The sequence below is a fragment of the Microtus pennsylvanicus genome, chromosome 7 (genome assembly GCF_037038515.1).
Source record: "Microtus pennsylvanicus isolate mMicPen1 chromosome 7, mMicPen1.hap1, whole genome shotgun sequence".
NCBI classification, from domain to species: domain Eukaryota; kingdom Metazoa; phylum Chordata; class Mammalia; order Rodentia; family Cricetidae; genus Microtus; species Microtus pennsylvanicus.
This window is the reverse complement of record NC_134585.1, coordinates 14,215,669-14,237,275: the sequence shown is the minus strand read 5'-3', so window position 1 is coordinate 14,237,275 and position 21,607 is coordinate 14,215,669. Positions and strand designations below refer to the sequence as shown.

The window sequence follows — 21,607 nt, the reverse complement described above, 5'->3', positions numbered from 1 at the left end:
TTTTTGCGCATGCTCAGAGTGGTGCTGTCCGGGCCCGAGCGAGAAGGGGGCGGGTAGAGGCGGGGCCGAGGCGCCCTTATCCCCGGCGCGGGCGGCCGGGGTTCAGAGTGCGGGCCGCGGAGCGGGCAGCGCGGTCTCGTTATGGGTCCGCGCGCTAGGCCTGCGCGGGCGATGCCGTCCGGTCCTCCCTGACCCCTGACGCCTAGTGCCGCCGCCCCGATGGCCGCCGAGCCCCCTGCGCTGCGCCTGCGGCCGCCGGGGAGCGCCGGGGACAGCCCGCCGGTGCCGCGCCTGCTCGGAGGCTGCGTGCCGCTGTCGCATCAGGTGGCTGGCCACATGTACGGCAAGGACAAAGTGGGTGAGTGCAGCCTCGGGTCCCCTTCCCCGGTTTCCTCTGTACCCTGTCCGGGCAATCCCCGGCCTCCGCTGTACCCTGCACCGGCAGTCCTTGGCCTCCGCCGTCTCCAGCTTCGGTGGTCCTCAGTACTTGGCTGTCGCCACCCCGACGGTCACCGGCCTCCACTGTCCCCACCCTGCAGTCCCAGGCCTCCGGATCGTGGTCTCAGCTGTCCCCACCCTGGTAGTCCCCAGCCTCCCATCCCAATCTCAGCTATCCAAGGCTCTTCTATTCCCTACCCGGCAGTCCCCGGCCTCCGCTGTTCCCGACCCCGGCTGTCCCTAGCCTCAAGTCCCCAGCTCCCGCCGTTACAAGCTTCCCGTCCCCGGGGCTCGGAAGCCGGGAGCCCCCAGGAGCGGCCACAGGCTCCTGGTGGCGCGGAGAGGCGTGCCCCTTCGTCCCAGGGAAGGCGAGTGTTGATTGGAGAAGGCGTTGTTAGTAAAAATAAGGAACTTGGTTTTCTTGTCTGGACCGGGAAGTAAATTCTCCCTGGAGCTCAAGATCTGTTTATACCCGGGAGTAGTAACTGCAAAAAGGACCCAAATGCATATATACGATGCCAATCCGATGCTTTTCTGCTTAATGCAGCTGCATCGCTGGAGGGGAAGAAAAAAACAAACTGCTGTATGTTTTAAAACTTGCCTTGGCTCATCCGAGATCACTCCCTGTCCCTTGAGGAGGGTTCTCGGGTCTTTGCGCTGGGAGGCGTGGTTCGGCAGTGCAGAACCTTGCCTCCTGGGTAGGCTACTCGCCCGACTGTTACAGAGATCTGTACACATATAAAATATACATTCTTTTCTTGTTCATTTTTATAGACTGTTCCTTGGCATTTGTCATGTTGTTTGTGAATTCACGATTTATAGAACAGCACAGGGTCTATCTACTCCAGGGCAAAGACTGTGTAATTCATCCTGCTACTCACAGCGGGCCAATGTGGGACCTATAAAGAATAGGATGGACTTGGGGCTCTTTTGATATCTGACCGAGAACAACCGTTAGAGACCGTTTGTGTTTTGCTGATAAAGGGGTTCAGGTTTAGGCTGGTAAGCTAATACGGTTTCCTTTTCTTTCTTCGGCGGTATATAGGATTGATTTAAAGACCTCAGATAGGCTGGGTAAGAGCATTACCACTGACCTACATCCCCAGCTCTCCTTTTTTCTTTAAGACAGGGTTTCCCTAAGTGTGGCTTGGAACTCTCTGTACCCCAGGCGGGCTTTAAACTTTTGATCTTCCTGAGTCCCTGGAGGTATAGGCATGAACCCACAGGCTTTGCTAAGGTAATACATTTTAAGACAAGCGTGGCTAAGTGACACACCTAAAGTCTCATTGCTAACAGTGTCCTTAAAGCAGAAACCTGCACCCACTATGTGATGTGGCTGTCAGAAGCAGCATACGGACAGACACGAGCTCTGCTACGTGCAGGAAATGTTGAAAGACGACGTCAGAGTTAAGGAACTACGCTTTTGAGGTTCTTGGCTAAGATATTTCCTCCTATGCATCATATCTGGAGTCCACTCGCTCCTGAGGACAGGGTTTCTACAATGTAAAGGCAGAAGAAAGTGATTGTTTCCCTGGCCAGGGTCCTGGAGGTCTGCTTCTGTGCAAAGAACAGACCCAAATAAAGAGCATCTGTGACTGGCACTTGAGACTAGCACATGATGCTAGCAGCCTCTTTAGAGTCATTGGTGATTGATTACAAAGTCTCCTGAATGTGTCCGCATTATAGACAATGCTGAAGGAGCTAATTTCTCAGCCGCCGACATGCCTAATTGAAAGAATAATTGAGATTGCAAAGAAAGTTGTCCCCAATTTTAGTATTAAGATTTTTTTTTTCAGTCTCACTAGATTCCTTTGACTAGGAGAGATCAAATTCTTCATGTTGTGCGGCAGTCTGCTGCTTGTTGCTTTAGGCTCTCAGACAGTTACCCTGTAGACCACGCTGGTCATCTTCCCTGCTCATAAACAGACAGCCAAGTAGTCAGCAATTCAAAGGTCAGCTGTTTATTGTTGTTCCTCCAACGGCCACAGCTAGGTCACATAGTTGAGACCAGGGGTTCTCAACCTTGCTAATGCTGCAACTCTTTATCACAGTTCTCCGCGTTGTGATGACCTCCCCCCACAACCGTAAGATTACTTTTCTACTTCATAACTGTAACTTTGCCACCATTATGAATCGTAATATAAACATCCGTGTTTTCCGATGGTCTTAGGCGACCCCTCTGAAAGATCTTGCGACCCACAGGTTGAGAACTGCTGGTTCAGACCCTGCTCTGTGCTGCCTTTGCTCTTGATAAACTTTTGAAGACATCGTGGGTGTTTGCATTTGTTACCATCTTTAACTGCGTCACTCTTGCTATATAACTGGAGTTTTCATTTCAGAATTGATCTTTTTTTTTATTCTTTGTTTAGCTTTTTGTCCAGACCATTATCCATAACATCTTGTAACCAACACTCTAAACAAAGATAAATATCCATAATCCATTTTTGGGGAATGTGAATGTAGTTTTCCAGGCTACTTACTACTGATTTGGGGGGGGGTGCTGATAATCTTACGGGAACCTAAAGAAGATTTAGAATTATGATCAAGTCCTGACTGGAGTATTCTGTGAGGCTTGATCTTCGCAGCCAGCAGTTTTGAAACTGTTATGGATGCAGAACTCAGACATCTGGGCCATCCACTCCTATTGGAGATTTCTCGGGGGGGGGGGGGTCTTCCTTGATCAAACCTGATTTTTCTTAGCCCAGAATGAATCCACAGCCTCTCATTTCCTTTGGAAACAAAAACAAAATCTCTTCTCCAAAGCAACCTATCTTTTGACTTTAATTTTGAAGTCAAAGCATTTTCAAAATATGTATGTTCGATTAATCCAGCAACATTTATATTCAAATGTCTTTTAGCAGCTGTTGCTCCTTCTTCAGCATTCAAACAATTCAAAGAGAACATAATAACATACAGTATCCAGATTCTCTGCGTGTTTTCCATCTTTATGTGGCTTTATTTTAAATTGTATTTCTTTTATTTTTACTTTTAATTTTTGGCTTTTTGAGACAGGGTTTCTCTATGTATCTTTTGCTGTCCTGGAACTCATTCTGTAGATCAGGCTGTCCTTGAACTCAGAGATCTGCCTGCTTCTGCCTCCCCGAGTGCTGGGATTAAAGGTGTGTGCCACCACACCCAACTACTTTTCTTCTTTCTTTTTAAAGGACTTTATCCTTTTTCTTTTCTCTCCCAAGCGTACATATATTTTTAAACACACTGTAAACCATTTAGAGGTTTTCTTCATCTGAATCTATCTTTTTTTTGACCACATGAGTCTTTAATTTGCTAAGCGATATGGCCGTGGCTTTGACCCCTGGATCCACCCCATTCCTTAGCTTTCTGAGATTCTAGCCTTGTGGCAGAGGTACTGGTGGGAGCAAAGTTTGTTGCCACAACTCTTTGGAGTTTCAAGGTCCCTGCTACCACCAAGAAGCACTCTGTGGGCTATTCATAAACACCATTTAAGTGTTTGGTGGCAGAGCCTCTTAAAAGAGCTGCAAAGTTTCACAGCTAAAGCTGAGTCAAGGAAGCCTCTCTTAAATGATATGCGTGCTTGTCTCTAGCAAAGAAAGCCCACCCGAGGAACTGCTGAGATAATAAGCCGTGCTTAACTCTATTCTTTTCTGTCTAGAATTACTTCCCAAGCTCTCTCAGGCTTTATGTGGATGCAGTTGTCCCCGTGGGCACCATTTGTTGACTGAAGTTTCTGTCCTGCCCAGTCCTGCAGCCGTTAAGCTCCAAAGAAATACAGAGGTCTACTACATTAATTATAAACTGGTTGGCCTGTTAGCTTAGGCTTCTTATTAACTCTTTTTTTTTGTTTTTGTTTTTGGAGACAGGGTTTCTCTGTGGCTTTGGAGCCTGTCCTGGCACTAGCTCTTGTAGACCAGGCTGGCCTCGAACTCACAGAGATCTGCCTGCCTCTGCCTCCCAAGTGCTGGGATTAAAGGTGCGCGCCACCACCGCTTGGCTCTCTTATTAACTCTTATAACTTATATTAGCCCATAATTCTTGTCTGTGTTAGCCACGTGGCTTGGTACCTTTTTTGGCGAGGCAGTCACATCTTGCTTCCTGTGTGTCTGGATGACGACTGCCTTATGGTTGATCTTATCTCCAAAAATAAAAGAGTTGTTGATTTAATTATTTTTTTAAAAAATGAAAAACACGGAACTTAGAAGAACTCAAGCCCTTGAACAACAAGCATAGCCGAGGGAAGGCTGTTAGTATTTCTGACCCTGCTTTGGTGTGGTGTTCTTGACTGAGATCGTATCTCATCAAAGAACATTGAAAACTTAGCTCTCGGGATACAAAATATTTGGCTCCTGGAAATCATAAAAACAGCTCACAATCCTTTAGAAAAAGAAACAAGTGGTGCCCCTTACTCTGATTGTCCTAGGGTCAATCCCTGGTGGCAGCATTCTGCCTGTCCTTGGGCCATTGTTTTTGGGTACTCACTATACATGTAAATAGCATTCGGAACCTTCACACAACGTTGCAGTGGCACAGGCTCTCTTTTGGTCTGTCCTGTACCTTGTAGTAAACCATGTTCATTTTATGTATAGGTGTTCCTTGACTTGCGATGGGGGTACTAACCCTCACCAAACACACTGCTGCCTGGTGGCTGGTGGCCATCTGGGAGATTTCCATTGCCCCACTTCAGAGCGTCTCCTACAGAGTGCATGGATCTTTGCTTACCTGTTCCTCTCTTGCTGGATGCCCTTGATTTTGCTGTAACAGAAGATGCATTAGACATTCCTGGACATCATAGCTCACCTCGCACATGGTTGCACCGAAATGCAACAGCTACGTCGATGTAGATTCCCAGAGTTCTCAAATGTTTGTTTACGACCTCTTTAATGCTTTAGTATCTTATCACATACCACTAGTTTCACTTAGAGCCAGAACTGGTGCCTTGACCAAACTCAGTATGCAGAGTGAGGCAGCTGGTGGGGGCAGTGAGGGTTAAGCTTACACCCCTGGTAGGAACCCTCACAGATATTCGGCATTATTGGTCCTCTTGTTCTGAAGTTAGCACTAACCTCTGTAAAGCTTTCAAGAGAGCTGCAGGGACAGCAGAGAGAGGGAGGGAGGCATGTTGCCCAGTCTGTGTTCTCAGCTCCTCGCACGTGACTTTTTTTCCCCCTGAACTTTTCCGTAAGTAGGTTGCATATGTCCTGCCATTTCTATAGTGACACTTCTGCGTGGATTCCCTAAGAACATCCATATTCTCTTCTGCAGCCAGGGTCTATTTATGGCATGTGGGGCTTTAACCGATACAGCTCCGTTGTTACAATCCTCATCCTCATTTGGACAAGTTTGAGTGAAATGATTTATCCCACCCGTGTTCCACGGGACAGCAGCCCTCCACCCTTACCACAGGCATTCCGTTATGTGGGCCGAGTTTGCTGCACAGCCTCACCCTTCCTCTTGAATGCTGTTGACACTGAAGAATACATGTTACGCCTTTCAGGAAATGCTATCCCGTCTTGAATTTACGAAGGTTCCATAGAGTGGTGTAAATTTCTGACTGGGGCAGAATGCTCATCTGGAGACCCACGATAACGGTCTGACCTTTATTAGTGGTTAATTTTGATCATCTGGTTCTGGGATGGTCCGACTTCTCACCCTGTAGTTAGTATTTCTACCCTTGGAATGATGGGTAGGTCGTCTGTGATAGACACTTGAAGGCCGTGTGGTACCTGGATCATCGTCAGACCTCACTCCTAGATTTTGATGTCTAGTGATGCTTTTGGTTTGAAGCAGACGGTTGTGAAATACGATTTCCCCTTAGTTCTCCCATTGTCGTTAACAATCGCAGTTCTAAGAAATCACTTCCCTTTACTCCTCTGCTTGTACATCGTTATTTATGACCCATCGGGACTCCGTCAGACCCAACCACAGAACTAGTTTTTCTTTGGCCATTGGGACTTTCTTTCTGTCCCAAGCTACTGTAGAATGACATCGGCCCCCCCTAGCTGTAGAATTAGCCTTTTGTTCAAGGCGCCCTGGTTCCCTTTTTAGTGGGAAATGCTGTTTCTGTTTTCTCCTCCTTCTCCAGTTCCTTGATTGAACTCAGGGCCACAGGGCCACTCTCCTGACCCAGGAAGTGACCCTTGGAATCGAAGACTTGGGTGTTAGAGGTATTGGGGTGTCATTGCTGGCAGGCCCTTTGTGGATGCAGCTATGTAGATATTTTAGAAGTCACAACTGCATAACTACCGGGGGCCTTCCTTTTCTGGACTCTCAATTTGCCTTTCTCCTCTTCTCCAGTGAGAACCCTGACTCCCAGTGTTCTCAGTCTATTTGTTCTGTTGCATATTGACATAATTTTTAGAATTTTTATACCAAGATTTCAACAGAAAACAAACCTATAATAAGTAATTCAAGGTCAGGTTTTTTTTTTAGTTTATGGTTTATTTGTTATATTTATGTGTATGTGTTTGTGCCTGCATGAGTTTAGATCTGCCACATTTGTGCGGTACCTGTGTAAACGAGAGGGCATTAGTCTCCTGTCACTGGAGTTACAGGTGATTGTGAATCACTTGATGTAGGTGCCGGGAACCGAACCTGTGTACCTTGTACAAGCAGTCAGCGCTCTAACCTTTAAGTCATCTCTCCAGACCTATGGTCAGTATTCCTACACAGGGATTATAAGATTAGAAAATGCTCAAAGGGTTTTTGGGGGGGTTAGAATTTCAAATTGTCATTTCTTTCCCCTCCCTTTTATAGCAATATTTATTAGCACTCTACTTGGTTTTCTTTGTTTCTTCTTGAATTAGTTTCCCCATTCCCATTTTGTTGCAAAGGTCAAAACCATAGTTAGAAAGGGTCGGGTGGTCTGGTGCACGCCGTTAGATCCCAACACTAGGGAGGCAGAAGCAGGCAGATCTCTGTGAGTTGGAGGCCAGCCTGGTCTACAGAACAAATTCCAGGGCTAATCCTCTACCGCGTTCCTGAGCACTCTTCGTAGGTAACATATTTCAATATTTTCCTATGCATCCTTTCTGAGTCTCTTTAATAACACTTTTCCCTCCTCTGCCTGACACATAGGGTGTTGTGCCGTGTGATAACTTTCTGCAGGTGGCTTTGAATGTTCACACCATCACCTAGAAATCAGTATGCTGTCTACCAGCAGACACAGCTTTTTTTTTCCCCTTTGTAGCTCTCTGTGCCCTGGGGTGTGCGCAGACCACAGTTTATTCAGCCGGTCTCTTGGGTCTACTCTGGCTCACTGCTCAGTGCTGGGGAGTAGGCATCAGGATAACCGAGTAAGCACCCTACTTTCTATTTCAGGGCAAGCCCTTCGTGTATTGTTCTGTTCTCTAACACAGGGAGTCCATTCAGTTGTCATTGGTGTTGGTGCTCTGTCATTTGGAGCAGGTTTTTTGTTTTTTTTTTTTTGGGTTTTTTTTGGTAGTGCTGGAGAATTGAACCTAGAATCTTTTGAACTAAGCACACACTCTACCATGGAGTTACATGCCCTGCCTATATGTTTTTGAACCTGAATTGATTTTATTTACTTATTTTGTGTGTGTGTGGGGTGGGGTGGCAGGTAAATGTTCATGTGTATGGCAGCCAGAGGTTTCTGTTGAGAGTGTCTTTGTCAGTCTTGCATTCATCCCTCCCCTATGGGCATAAATGTGGTTATTTAGGGGGCAGTGTGGAGGGACATCATATCTATTAGTAAAACAATGTAATAACTGCCCTAGAGGACTATGGACTCTCCAGCCTGAACTAAGAGTACCAGGAATTAATTCCCTCCTTGGAGAAAGCCTTCAATGCACTGAGCAAACAAGTGGTTGATGACTTTCCCCCCAGACTTGGCACATCTGCCTGACCAGTCAGTGTTGTTCCACACAGAGGCCCACCACTGAGTTAGATTGTGGTGGGCAGCTCTCCATGGCAGCCTGCCTAGCACCTCCTGGCTCCGCCGAGGGCTGGCCGGGAAAGAGGAGGTTCTAGCCCATTCCTATCTCGATTTCTCTGTGTCCTACGGCGAGGGTATATGATGTCTTACAGTCTAGGTGAGGACAGGTCACTAACGGGGCCAGGACCTTGGACTCTAGACTATTGGCCAGCAGACCCTCGTGGGAATCATGTACAATGTTTTATGTGGGCGCTGTGGGGTGTGTGTGTGTGTGGTCAGAATTCAAATCCTAGAAAAATCAAAAAAAAAAAAAAAAGAATTCAAATCCTCATGGTGGCCCAGCAAGCATTTTACTGACTGAGTCCTCTTCCCAGCCTACGTTTTATTTGCATGTATGTGTGGTGTATGTGCATCTACATTTGTGTGCGTGCGTGTGTGTGGTGCAGGCTTGTGGAGACCTGAAGTTGATATCATTTGTCTTCCTCTATGACTACTGTATTTATTAAGGTAGGGCCTCACGCTAAACCTGGAGCTCAGTGACTCTACTTGGGTTAGCCTCCCCGTTGGCAGCAACCATGCTTTCTTGGTTGTATGTGGGTTCAAGGCATCTAAACCTGGGCCCTCATGTGCACCGTGAATGCTTTATCCATTGAGCAACCCCCCCCCACACACACTTTATTTTATTTTTTTAAATGTATTTATTTAAATACTTATTGAAGCAGAGTCTTCTGTAGGCCAGCCTGGCCTGGATCTCACTGTGTGGCAGAGGATGACTTTGGATTGATCCTCCTGCCTTCACCTCCCAAGTTCAGGATTTTAGGTGTGCGCCACCACACCAAACGTGACCTGTTGGCAGCATCTGAGGTGTGAGATTTTCACATACCTTTAGAGTGTCTGATTGTTTCATTATGATTCGGGTCAGAGACAGATTGCACAGTTCTGACGTGTGTGCTCAAGTGTTCTTGGATCATACGGCACAGGTGATCAGTGGCAGTGCCATCGCCATAACTTCCTTCACGTGGCTAAGTGCTGGCTGTTGGTATTTCCACCATGGAATTACCCTTTTTTGCCATTGTAATTAAGTAACTTGGGAGGAATATTGAGTGTCATACACCCCTTTCCTTGCTTAAGTAATGTTGGAAGCATCCACTGAGAACTGCCAAGCTCTTGTTTCTATCACTTGGAAGGCCATACCAGGAAACACTCCCGGGTTTCTCCAGTAGTTGGCGTTGTGCGCTGGGGACCCGCTTTTCTCCCCGTGCATTCTTTTTAGGTTGTACTAGGATGTCTCAATATTCAGTCAGCGGATATTACCCATATTGCTGCTGCTACTTTTAATCATCACCAAAATGCCACTCTCCTAAATTTGGACAGTGGCAGCTTCTGGAGGCTTGCTCCCTGTCTCTTTGACATTTCCTGTTTTTAATTTTAAAGTGTCTTCTCTGCTTCTGGCATAAAAAAGATGATGCATGCTTGTTTTGTGTCTTCCCTCTTGCTGGCCCGGAACTGGGAAAGAACTGTCTGTCTTTCAGAGATGAGCGGCGTTTCCAACCTGGATTCCAGGTGTGCTCAGTGCTTGTGCGTGGTTCTGCTTGTCCTTTGAGCAGCCTGAAGGAAGAGACCCATAACCTCATACTTCATGTACCGGGGTTCTGTGTGTTTACCTGCATGTATGTGTGTACATGAATGCACGCCCTGGGAACTGCAGGCAGGGCCCCGCCCATGCACGAGCATGAGCAGCCTCTCCCTGGGCCTAGGCCTGTATTTTGAGCTCAGCATCTTGGGGCTTTGTCTCCTATCTTCTCAAAGCATTATTGTGTTTACTCATTTGAAATCCTAAGTAAACAGCTGGAAAATTGTTCTCATATATGTATTATTGCTGTATTAATGTTATCTGTTTTTCTGTTTGTTTTTTAAAACAGGGTCTTACCCTGTAGCTTAGGATGGCTTGGAGCTTCTGTGTGTCTGGGTTAGCCTAGAGCTCATATGGGCATAAGGCACTGCTCCTGGCTTTTGGCTTTTACCATTGTTTATTTTTCATTTTATTTTTATGAGGTCCCCCCACCCACTTTGTCTGTGTACCACTTTTATACCTCTTGGGCCCATGGGGACTAGAAGAGGGTTTCAGATCCTCTGGGACTGGAATTGCAGACTGTTGTGAGTCATGATGTGGGTGCTGGGAATAGAACCACAGATTTCTGGGAGAGTAGCAAGTGCTCTTAACTACTGAGCCATCTCTCTGGTACCTTTACCATTTTTTTGTGTTTGCAATATGGTTATTTACTTTTTAAAGATGGAATGCCAGGGCTGGAGAAATGGCTCAGCGGTTAAGAGCACTGGCTGCTCTTCCAGAGGTCCTGAGTTCAATTCCCAGCACCAACATGGTGGCTCACAACCTAGTGTGCAGGTATACATATAGAGCACTCATATACATAGAAAGTCTAAAAGAAAAGAAAAGCAAGCACTATATTCGTACCCATGATTTTTTTTTTTAAAAAAAAGGTGGAATGTCATATAACCCAGCCTGGCTTTGATTGCATTATGTATGCAGGTGACCTTTAACTCCTGATACTCTTGTTTCCCGGTTTCTTCAACTGGGATTAAAAAGCCTGTGCCACCAGGCCTAATTTATGCAATGCTGGGGACTGGACTCAGAGACTCTGGCAGCTAGGCAATCTCCATACCTGTGGAGCTATTCCCTGCCCTTGTGATGGTGTTTGTTTGAGATTATAGTCTATGCTTTTTTTTTTTGCCATCTTTGTTGGAGCTTTTATTTATTTATTTATTTTTTCGAGACAGGGTTTCTCTGTGGCTTTGGAGCCTGTTCTGGAACTAGCTCTGTAGACCAGGCTGGTCTCGAACTCACAGAGATCCGCCTGCCTCTGCCTCCCGAGTGCTGGGATTAAAGGCGTGCGCCACCATCGCCCGGCTGTTGGAGCTTTTAGAAATCACATTTACACTATTTCATATACAGCAGTGGTTCTCAACCTTCCTAATGCTGCGACCCTTTACTACAGTTCCTCATGTTGTGGTGATCCCATCCATAAAATTATTTCATTACTGCTTCATAACTATAATTTTGCTACTGTTATGAATTGGGATGTATGTATCTGATATGCAAGATATCTGGTATGCAGCCCCCCCAAGGGCTTGGGACCCACAGGTTGAGAACTGCTGATACAGAGACTAGACTATAGAGAACAATAGCATTTAGGAGGCTGCGGCAGGAGGATCAAGGCCGGCATGGGATGGATATTACATTCTAAGTCATTCTTAGCTAAACAACCTCTCATCATAACCCTCTCAGACCGACCTCAAAACAAACAAACAAAAAAAGCTGAGAAAGATACTATCTTATTTCCTGAGAAATTTGATGAGATTACAATTGCTATATTTGTTTGTTTGATTTTGTTGTGTTGGGAACAGTCACTAGGAGGCCATTTTGGCTGCCTTTGGATGGCTTCCTACAGCACCACCCACTCTTGCAATGCTGAAGACTGAATCCAGGCCACATGTTTTCAATGCAATGCAGGGACATCTCCTGTCTCAGCGCAGCCCCTGTCTCAGCCCTGGCTCTAGGTTTGTTTCTTTCTGTGTCAGTTTTAACAAAGGGCATTTCAGAATTTGCTGATGGGACCCTTGTGAGTCTCTCCTTCTCCTCTGACTGTTCGTTTATTTTCTAATAATGATATATTTCCTTCTTTTCCATGATCTGTTCAGCCAGGTGCTTACCCGTTTTCCAGAAAAGCCACTTTTGATTTCACTGGTTCTTGTCTGTTGTCTTTTGACAAAATTGTTTATCGAGACATGGTCTTACTGAATCTCTCAGGTTGATCTTTTACTCCTGACCTTCCTCCCTTGCTTTGGGAGTGGAGGATCACCATGCCCAGTGTTTGTTTTTATAGAATAGGCTTTTTGTTCATATTATGTGAAGTTAATACATCTTTCATTCTTTAACATATTACGTGTGGTTCCTCTTCCTAAATGATAGAAATATTTAATGCTTTCTTTTTACATTTATTTATTTGGTGGTGGTAGGAGATGGGAAGGTGCCCGTGTGGAGGTCAGGGATAACTCATGGAATGTTCTTTCTTCCATCACATGGTTTACAGGGATTGTACTCAGGTCCTTAGGTTTGGCAGCAAGTGCCCATATCCACCGAGTCTTTCACCAGCGGCGCCAACAGAAAGATTTAAAGCCACATTTTTCACTGTGCGTGGCCCTGTGCAAACTTGTGTGTGCTGTGTTCTCACTGTCAGGTGGAGACTTTCTCATTGCTCCTGCGGTTTGATCCGTGTGTAACTACAGCGGTGCTGTTTATTTTCCTGTTAGTTAGCATTTCCCCGCAAGCCTTGCTATTGCTGCTGTGGTTTGAGGACATCTTCTGCAGGATTCCAATCCTTGCAGATTTGGGACTTGGTAAACAGAAATGCTTGAATGGCTTGTGTATTCTGCTGGCTGCAGTTCTTCCTGCTGTCCTGTCTTCCAGACGACCTGAATATGCAGGGATTTTCTACCTCAGCTGGGACTGTAGCCACAAGCTGCGAGCTGCATACAGCTTCTCTACTGTATAAACTGGCCCATGTTTTGCTGTTCAGGTTTTATATATCATTACAATGGCTTCTCCACCAAGTACCCAGAAAGTCCTGGTGAATTTGTGTATTGTTTCAGTTGTCACTTTGGCTCCTTGTATCCTGAAACTGTATTAAACTTTGTTACACATCTGTAATTTTGTATCTTAATCAACTGGTCTTGTCTTTATGAAATGTCTTTCTTAAATATGAAAAGACTTTTTTCCTCAAAGCTGGAGAGATTGCTCAGAGGTTAAGATTGATTTCTCAGTACTCGCTTGAGTCAGTTCACAGCTGCTGTTAAGTCCTGCTCCAGAGGATCTGATGCCTGATTCTGGACTCTCCAGGTGTCTACAGATGTCCACCCCATCCCCCACCCCCTCAGGCACATACGTGTGCCGAAACACACGTATACACACGTTTAAGAAGATTGAAATCAAAGTTCCTTCTCTTGGAACTTGCCATGTGATGTGCTGTTTGTGCAATCATAGTCCAGCTATGACTGGAGTTTGCTAGTCCTGCCTCCTTCCCATCCTTCCCTTCCCATTGAAAGGCTCAACAGGGCCTCACACTGGACAAGTACTGTGCCCATGGGGTATGTTCCCAGCTCCTCTCTCTTTCTTTTCCTCTCTCTCTCTTCCTTCCTCCCTTTCTCTCTCTCTCTCCCCTCTTTCTCTTTCCTCTCTTTCTCCTTTCCTCCTTCCTTCCCTCCCTCCCTCCCTCCCTCCCTCCCTCCCTCCCTCCCTCCCTTTCTTTCTTTTTCTTTTTTCTTATAACCCATCTTTGTCTTTGTGTGTGGAAGTTTGATTCCCCCCCCCCATGTATTTAGGATCCTAGTTGTCTTTGTCTGGATAATTTTTTTTAATTTATTTTAGAACATCTTAGTCTTGGTATATTTCTATGATCTCTCATTTTAAACAATTTTAACATTTAAATAACTTCATTATTTTTAAATACCACATTTATAATACTTACCTTAAGTAGAATATGCATTTGTTTTAGTATGTGCTTGTTTTCTGTGGTACAGTTTTATTTCTGATAATGAAAGGATTACGTATTAGCCACCTATCAGAGAAAGATATAAAAGCCATCTAGAAGCTAGAGGTGGTGGTGCACACCTTTCATACCAGGACCCAGGAGACAGAAGTAGGTAGGTCACTTGAGTTCCAGGCCAGCCAGGGCCTGTCTCAAAAAATAAACACACACATACACAAAAAAGATCCTAATATATGTTTATGATAATTTCTGGAAGGATGAAAAATGTAAAGATGAAAATTGAAATTACGTAGAATGTTCCCTTTACATAAACTTGTTTTGTCAATACGCGGTTGTTATTTTTGTTTGTTTGTTTTGTTTTTTTGAGACAGGAAGGGTCTCACTCTGGAGCTTTGCTAGGCCAGCCTGACCTTGAACTTGAACTCTGTGCCTGCCTCTGCCTCAGGGTACTGGGATTAAAGGCTTGTGCCACTGGACCTGGCTTCCGTTCACAGAAATTCTAACAGGATGTTACAATCTTTCTGAATGCTTGCTGACGTGTTGAGTTTGTGCAACAGCGATTATTGTGGAAAGAGACACAGCATTGAACTTCACTTACCTGGGACTGGGATTATGAAAACTTGGTTATGTTGTAGGGCCCAGTGGTCTGTTCCTGTGTGGTCTTGGATCCAGTCTGCTACTCCACCCAGCTGGTTGCAGTTGCCTGATTGGCTGCTTGTAAATACGGTGGGAAGCTCCTGGTTGGGCAGACCGGGCACCTGCCATGAGAGGCAAGGGGCAGGTATGCTGTGCTCCTGGCTCTTGATGCCTCAGTTTTCCCCTCTGGGATTCAACCCAGGCGTCTGTCTATGCGTCTGTCGTTCCCCATAGCTGCGGGAGTGGAGGGCATGCTCGCCCTAAATTCCCTTGTTCAGAAACAGGTTTCCCTCCAGTCATTTTTAGCTATGTTAGAGTAATCCTGACTTCTCTGAACCTTCTCAACAGCCAAGAGTTCCCTTACAACTTACTGTCTCTTTCCTTCTGTCCTGGTGTCTAGATTTTAGACTTCTGCTTTGGTTCCTTCAATTATGTGTTTTTGCCATTGTCAAGTTCATGTCATAGTAGGAAGTGGTGGTGCTTCCATTAATCCCAGCACTAGGGAGGCAGTGGAAGGCGGGTCTCTCTGAGTTCAAGGCCAGCCTGGTCTACAGAGTGAGTTCCAGTACAGCCAAAGCTATTATTACACAGAGACAAAGAAACCATGTCTGAAAAAAACCGAGAGAGAGAGAGAGAGAGAGAGAGAGAGAGAGAGAGAGAGAGAGAGAGAGAGAAGCAAACAGCAATAATGAAAAAGTTAATGTCACTTGGCAAAAAGAAGTATAGATACAAGTGGAGTATCTTGTAAAACTCTAAGTAGACTTTTGTCCCAATTGTCGTGTTCTGTGGCATCCCAGCAGATGAAGACTGAAGATGTCAATATGTAATGAGTGCTGGTAGGGCATGGGTTGTGCCAGTGCTGGCGTGCCTCTGGTGACTTGGAAAAAGACTCTGGTGTTGCACGGACAGATTATAAAAAGGCATCTCTGGCTGCTTCAGCCTGGGACTTTGCACAGCTGTGCACAGTACATCTGAGCTGGGAAGATGAGAGGATTATAAAACATTGCCAAATATGAAATTCGTATATGGCTACTGTAAACACACATTTTTTCTTGTTTATAAAAATGGGCTGGATTTGTGTTACTGCTTTTGTTTTCTTTTACTTAATCATAACATATCATAGAAAATCTATTACTGAGAAGTTTCTAGAAAATCCAGGGGCCGTGAGAGACTCTCACTAAGGGAAAAGAATGGAAGATAATAAAGCTTAAATGTGCGCAGGTCTCTCTTTGTAACAAGTTTGAAAATGTTGGTTGACTGTTAAAACTTCTGCAACAAGTAACAGGAAACCTTCCCATTTATGAAGGCCTATGTTCCCTGTGAAGCAGGGCACCATAAGCAAAGCATTGACCTTCACCTGATTTCTCTTGCGCAGGCATACTCCAACACCCAGACGGTACCGTTCTGAAACAGCTACAGCCGCCACCGCGGGGCCCCCGAGAGCTGGAATTTTATACTATGGTAAGTGGTGCAAGATGCTTTGTTGTCTTACGTGCTCTTCAGTGTTCTGCGGTGACTCAGAGCGAGAAACGTGTTTGACAGCATGCCCCGGGTCCCCGCGTAACAGACAAGCTTCGTGCTTTGTGGAAACGGTTTATCTCCCAGGGTTTCTGCTGCAGCCTGGTATTTTCTGTTGTTTCACATCCTAAAGATTCTTATTCTGAGTCACTGAGTTGATTTCAATCAACTGGTCGTGACCCACGCATGATCTGAAAAACACGTAACAGAGAGTTTGTCGCTCTCAGAAATGCTAAGTTGGTGCTTTATTGCAGCTTCTTAGAGACTTGTTTGTTGTGCCTTGTGAGGCAGGGTCTCAGTGTATCACAGGCTGGCGGAACACTCACGGTGCCTGTGCCTCAGCCTTTCCAGCGCTGTGTGCCACCATGCCCTGCCTCTTCGAGTCTTTAGTGTTTCTATGCGCTGTGGGAGAAGGACTCATTCCTGATACCTAATTCATCATATGATGCAGAATATTTTTAGTGTGTTCACAGTGTTCCGTGACCACCAATTATTTCTTAACTTCAAAACATTTTAACCACATGGCTCCCCCTTCCCTGCCCATCAGCCACAGATCCACATTTTCCTCCATGTGCTTGCTGGCATCTGTGTGGTTTTCCTTGGGTGACGCTTGCTCAGATATTTCCCCCTTTTTGCAGTTGAAGTGTGTGTGAAAAGTTCAATTCCATCCTTACAGTAGTACATGGTGGATAGAAGCCCCTGGCCAAACGCCCACTTGTAGGCGTCCCCTGTCATTCTGTGGCTGTCTCTTCACTGTCTTGGTAGTGTCCTTTCAAACACAAAGTCATGAACTCCAGTGAGACCCAGCTTATATCTGTGCTTTGAAAAGGGGTCTCATTGCATAGTGTAGTAATTTACTAGGAAGCTCAGGGCGGCCTCCGACTTGCTGCAGTCTTCCTCAGTTTCCCAAGTCCTACAATTACAGGTGTGCACCCCCACACCCAACTATAATTGGTGGTGTTTGGGCTTGTATTGATTTTTTTCATCCTGATTAAGAGAGCAGGAAGGTGCCTCCCTCCACCCCACTGGGAGCTCCTTTTCCCTCTGTTGTTACCCACTATTCTGTCCCGTGTTGTCTCTGACCCTATGAAAGCAGCCTTCCATGTCGCGCACACCCAACACAAGGAGTGGCAGTTAGGTGGTGTGCCCACTGACTAGGGCAGCCGCAACAAATAACACAAGTTATTGTTTGGCTTGAAATAGAGAAGTAAAGTTTTTCACACTCGGCCTCCTGGTCAGACATTTCTCTCAAAGGCCTCTCCCTTTCCTGTCCATGGGCTGTCTCCTGAGCCCTTCCTCTGTGGGTTTGTGTCCTAGCATGCTTCCTGAAAACACCCTCAGCATGACAAACCCTGCCATCTCCAGATGTGTCCCCATCTGGGACACTGGGGTTGGGTCCTGGCTCACCCTGTAAGGGATCGATTCCCCAGCCGTGCAGATTTGTTTCCGTGCCTCCTGAGCGGCACGACAAGATCCTGGGCTTGAAGATGGACCTAGAGCTCTGTGCTCCAGTCTTCGGGTTAGCGTGTGCGTGACTGTCACCCATGAGTGGTGTTAGAGTGTGAGAGACCCACGCTCTGCGCAGATGAAACATGGTTCGCTCACTTAGTAGTCGTAGTCGGAATTTCTCGGTAGGTTTCTGGTAGAAAGACAATAATTTACTTTCTTTCCCCTTCCTCTTAGCTATGAAGTGTTCAGCTCCTGGTCAATGAAATTCTATCTTATACGTCTCCTAAAAGTTGACTGTAGTTTCATTTTAACCTGTGTAGTGTGCTCACACATAAAATCATGGTCGTTTAGATGTATGTTAAAACTGGCTCTCAAAGTTTGAAATGAATAAAACTTGCCTCATAGATATAAAATAGATAATATGTAAAATATTTAATTTAGTGAGAAAGCCAGACAAGTGTTACAAATGAGCCTGGCAAGATGGCTGAGCCCTTAAGGGAGCTTGTCTCTAGGTCTGATAACCTGGATTTGATTGGGATCTACATAGTGGAAGGAAAGAATTGATGTCCTTAAGTTGTCCTCTACACACACACTAAATGAACGAAATACTTGAAAATAATTTATTTGTAAAAAATACAAATAAAAATGGCTTAAAAAGTTAGCCAAGTTGCCCCCTCACCCCCACACCAGAATTACTGTCCTGTGTTCATAGAATTATTGTGAATTTGGCGTCAGTTATACACAACTCACAGTGACCAAGAGTTGAAGTATGTTGACAGGTAGGACATCACCAGGAGACTTTGGGGATCACCAGGTCAATGTGCTGTAAGTAGCTGGTTATTATTACAAACGTCTGTTATACTTGTTGTTCCTGAGGGGTCACGGAAATCTGACCAGCACTGCCCCTCCGTTCAGGTTTACGCCGCTGACTGTGCCGATGCTGTTCTCCTGGAGCTGCGGAAACACCTGCCCAAATACTACGGCGTCTGGTCCCCTCCCACCGCACCAAACGGTAATGCGCTTTAAGTACATTTCGCGCTTTACTTCCCAAGCTTGGCTTTACTAAGGGTCTGTGTAAAGGCTGTGCAACATGGAGCGAGTGTGCTTCTCTTGCCTGCCCTCCCTAAACAAACTCACTGACACTTCCATCTTTTTATCACCATTTTCTTGAAGGACGTGTTACACATTAACTGATTCATCTGCTACAGTTGCACGAGTCTGTACTAATTGGCAAAAGTCCGTTTCTTATCTAAAGCATAAAACATTAAGAACCCACACAGAAGTGCCTCGCCGGCTTAGCTTCTGTCTCCTGCCTTGCACCCAACCTGCAGGTTTTGATTTTCAGTCCTTTAGAAAACCCTGGGAAGTTTCACAGCAGAGAGACGAGACCTTGTGCATCTGTCTCACCTGGAGGCTGGTGACCTGTTCAGTTCATCAAAGCTTCAGGCTTTGCTGGTGCGGGTCTTGGACCACATTGTAACACTGTTTGGGCTTTGGTCCCTAACTTGGTGTGTCAGATGTCACTCCTGGGGTGTCTTGGGCTCCTCTGTCTGGAAACTCCTAACTGAGCAGTGATCAGTCTAGGGCTGACCCTAGACTGGCAGCCCTATATAAACATGGGGTACTTAGGAACCGCCTGCCCTTCACTATCTTAGAGCAGGCAAATGAGCTGAGGCTCTGTGGTGTTCAGGGTGACTGCCGCTTACTTGAAGTGCTCAGGTCTAGCAGTGTTTCCAGTCTGGGTAATGAGATACTCCGCTGAACAAGTTCCTCAGTCGGGTCTGGAGAGATGGCTCAGAGGTTAAGAGCACTGGATATTCTTGGATTCAGTTCTTAGCACCCTCAAGGTTCGCAGGGAATGCGAGACCTCTCCTGACTTTGCAGGCATCAGTACACACCTGGGGCTTATGCATACTTGCAGACAAAACAGTCATACACAAAATAAAAAGAAATTTTTAAAAAGAATATTTTCTGAGAAGAGTCTTTGGAGAACATGATGGCTATGGCAAAGATAAACATAAACATGCATCATACATGTGTGCATGCACGTGTTTGTGTGTTTGCGTGCACACACACATCTGCATGCATTTTTCTTTTCTTTTCTTTTTTTTTGGAGATAGGGTATTTCTACATAGCTCTGGCTGTCCTGGAATTCACTATGCAGACAAGGCAGCCTGGAACTCACAGAGAGCCACCTGCCTCTGCCTCCAGAGTGCTGGCATTAAAGGCCTTCCCCACCATGCCCAGCCATTTTCTGTTTTGCCATCGTCACTTTGCTGTGGATGAAGCGTATTAGGAAAGAAAGGCAGCATCAGAGAAGCGGTTGTCGCGTCTGGTGCAGTCTTTTCTTCTCTCACGACCGAAACTAATCCCTAAGGCTTTCTTCAGTGGGAGCAAAGGAGGGAGGCACCGGTGGGGTTGGCAGCAGCGTGAGCAGGTGTGTCTGTGTGGGAAGTGGGGAGACTGGAGACTGGGAAAATACATCACAATGGGCGAGCACCTGCAAGAGCCCGCTTGAGCCTGCATCAGATTGCATTTTGCCGTCTTAGCTCTTTTCAGCTCAAGATAAAAATCAATATGTAATAAATAGATGTTCTCGTTAATGTTTAACCGTGGGCCAAGGTTTAAGATTAGCTTCAGGGTAGAGGGCATCTGTTATCAAGTGGCTGCCTGAGTTGTGATTATGCCTTTTTATTTTGTGGTTATTACGTTGTATTTGTCTTCCTGGGCAGGGGAAGAGTTTGCTCCAGGGAATTAGCCTGCGTTTGTGTTTATTCTGGATGCTGCAGTTCAGCTCGCACGCCTGGTGACCTAGCATGGGTTTTAATACCCGTCAGTCATGCTGATGTTCAATCCTTAGTGTGTCCTTGCAGCCCAGTGCTCAGTGAGTACCAGGCCCTGTTGCAGATAGGATGTTACTTCTGTGCCTCAGGAGCAGCTCTGGAGGGCAAGGCTCATTAAATGCTGCTGCCCGTGTGCCTCAGGGAAGTGCCTTATCATGTGAGGTACTTCTGGGACTGTCCCCACATGTCCTCAGCACTCTGGACCATGAGCCTCTATTTCATGGTGGGCCTGTGCTCTGTATATACCATTGAAGTACATGCTAGGACGGCACAGACCAACACATGACATGGTGGAGCTGCCGTTCGTTTCTGCGCATGCCCCTAGCCCTTCCTCTCTCTGCCTTTGTCCCCACCAAAGGGATCACTCACTTCTCACAAAGGGAATGCCATGTTGTTGCATGAACCAAAGATCCAAGAATTGTCACAAGCAGGCCACCTCTGAATCCTAGCTCCAAGCTCGCCTCAGATGTCCCAGTGCGGTGACTGTGGTTGGGGCCTGGGTTTCAGATCATGACAGGAGCACTTCTGAGGTCTGTGGGCAGCACTGGAGTTGTAGTGCACCGTGCCGCACAGTAACATTGGTGACACACCTCAGGGTGCACTAACTGGAGGCCAGCCCCACACCCGCACTTCCTATGTGTCAGGAATCTCTTCCATTCAGTCCACAGTTCAGTATAATGGTTCCATGGGGGAAACACCGTTCCACCCTGGACCCACAGGGGCCTCCATGAGGAGACATCTTTTGTTACGGATGTGCTGTTGACTCAGAAGACGGTCCTGTAGACATGCCTTTGGTCCTTCCAGACTGAGTTCAAGACTGATCTACTTTGACTTGCGCTTTTTTCTACTTACTGAAAGGATTTGCTAGTGACATTTTTCAAAGTGAAGCAGTCTTCAGGTTGATAGACATGACAGCTGTCAGTCTCACAGTCTGGCACTCAGGTTATGGCCCGTTCTCTTACTTCTCTCTGTCAAAAGCTGTGTTAAGCCACTCACGACGGCACCAGTTCTTTCCTAAGGACACTTGTGTTCTTTTCTTACTGTGTGTTTTGGGACAAGCTATGTACGGATAACCACGATGCCCAGGCTGTCTTTAGTCTACAGTGTCCCTGCTTCAGCCTCCACTGCTGAGATGACAGGCACGCATCCCCAGAGGCCTAGACCTCTGCATGCCTAAAGCAGGCTTGGATGTTTGGTTTTTACAACTTTGAAGAAAAGATACACATGAGAGTCTTAGCTGTGCGGTATTTCACTCGTCTAGTCTCAGCCCTGGGAAGGCTAAAGTAGGG

At 46.1% G+C, this 21,607-nt stretch overlaps 1 protein-coding gene across 1 annotated transcript in view; it reads left to right on the top strand.

Annotated features, from left to right (window-relative positions):
- Positions 1–74: 74 nt before the first annotated feature.
- The window catches only part of Ipmk (inositol polyphosphate multikinase), a 33,577-nt gene continuing 12,044 nt past the window's right edge, over positions 75–21,607 (top strand). Inside the window, exons 1-3 of the mRNA XM_075979996.1 lie at positions 75–358; positions 15,884–15,969; positions 18,391–18,487. Coding sequence (XP_075836111.1) covers positions 220–358; positions 15,884–15,969; positions 18,391–18,487 — 322 coding nt within the window. The 5' untranslated portion in view covers positions 75–219. The remainder of the gene's footprint in view (positions 359–15,883; positions 15,970–18,390; positions 18,488–21,607) is intronic.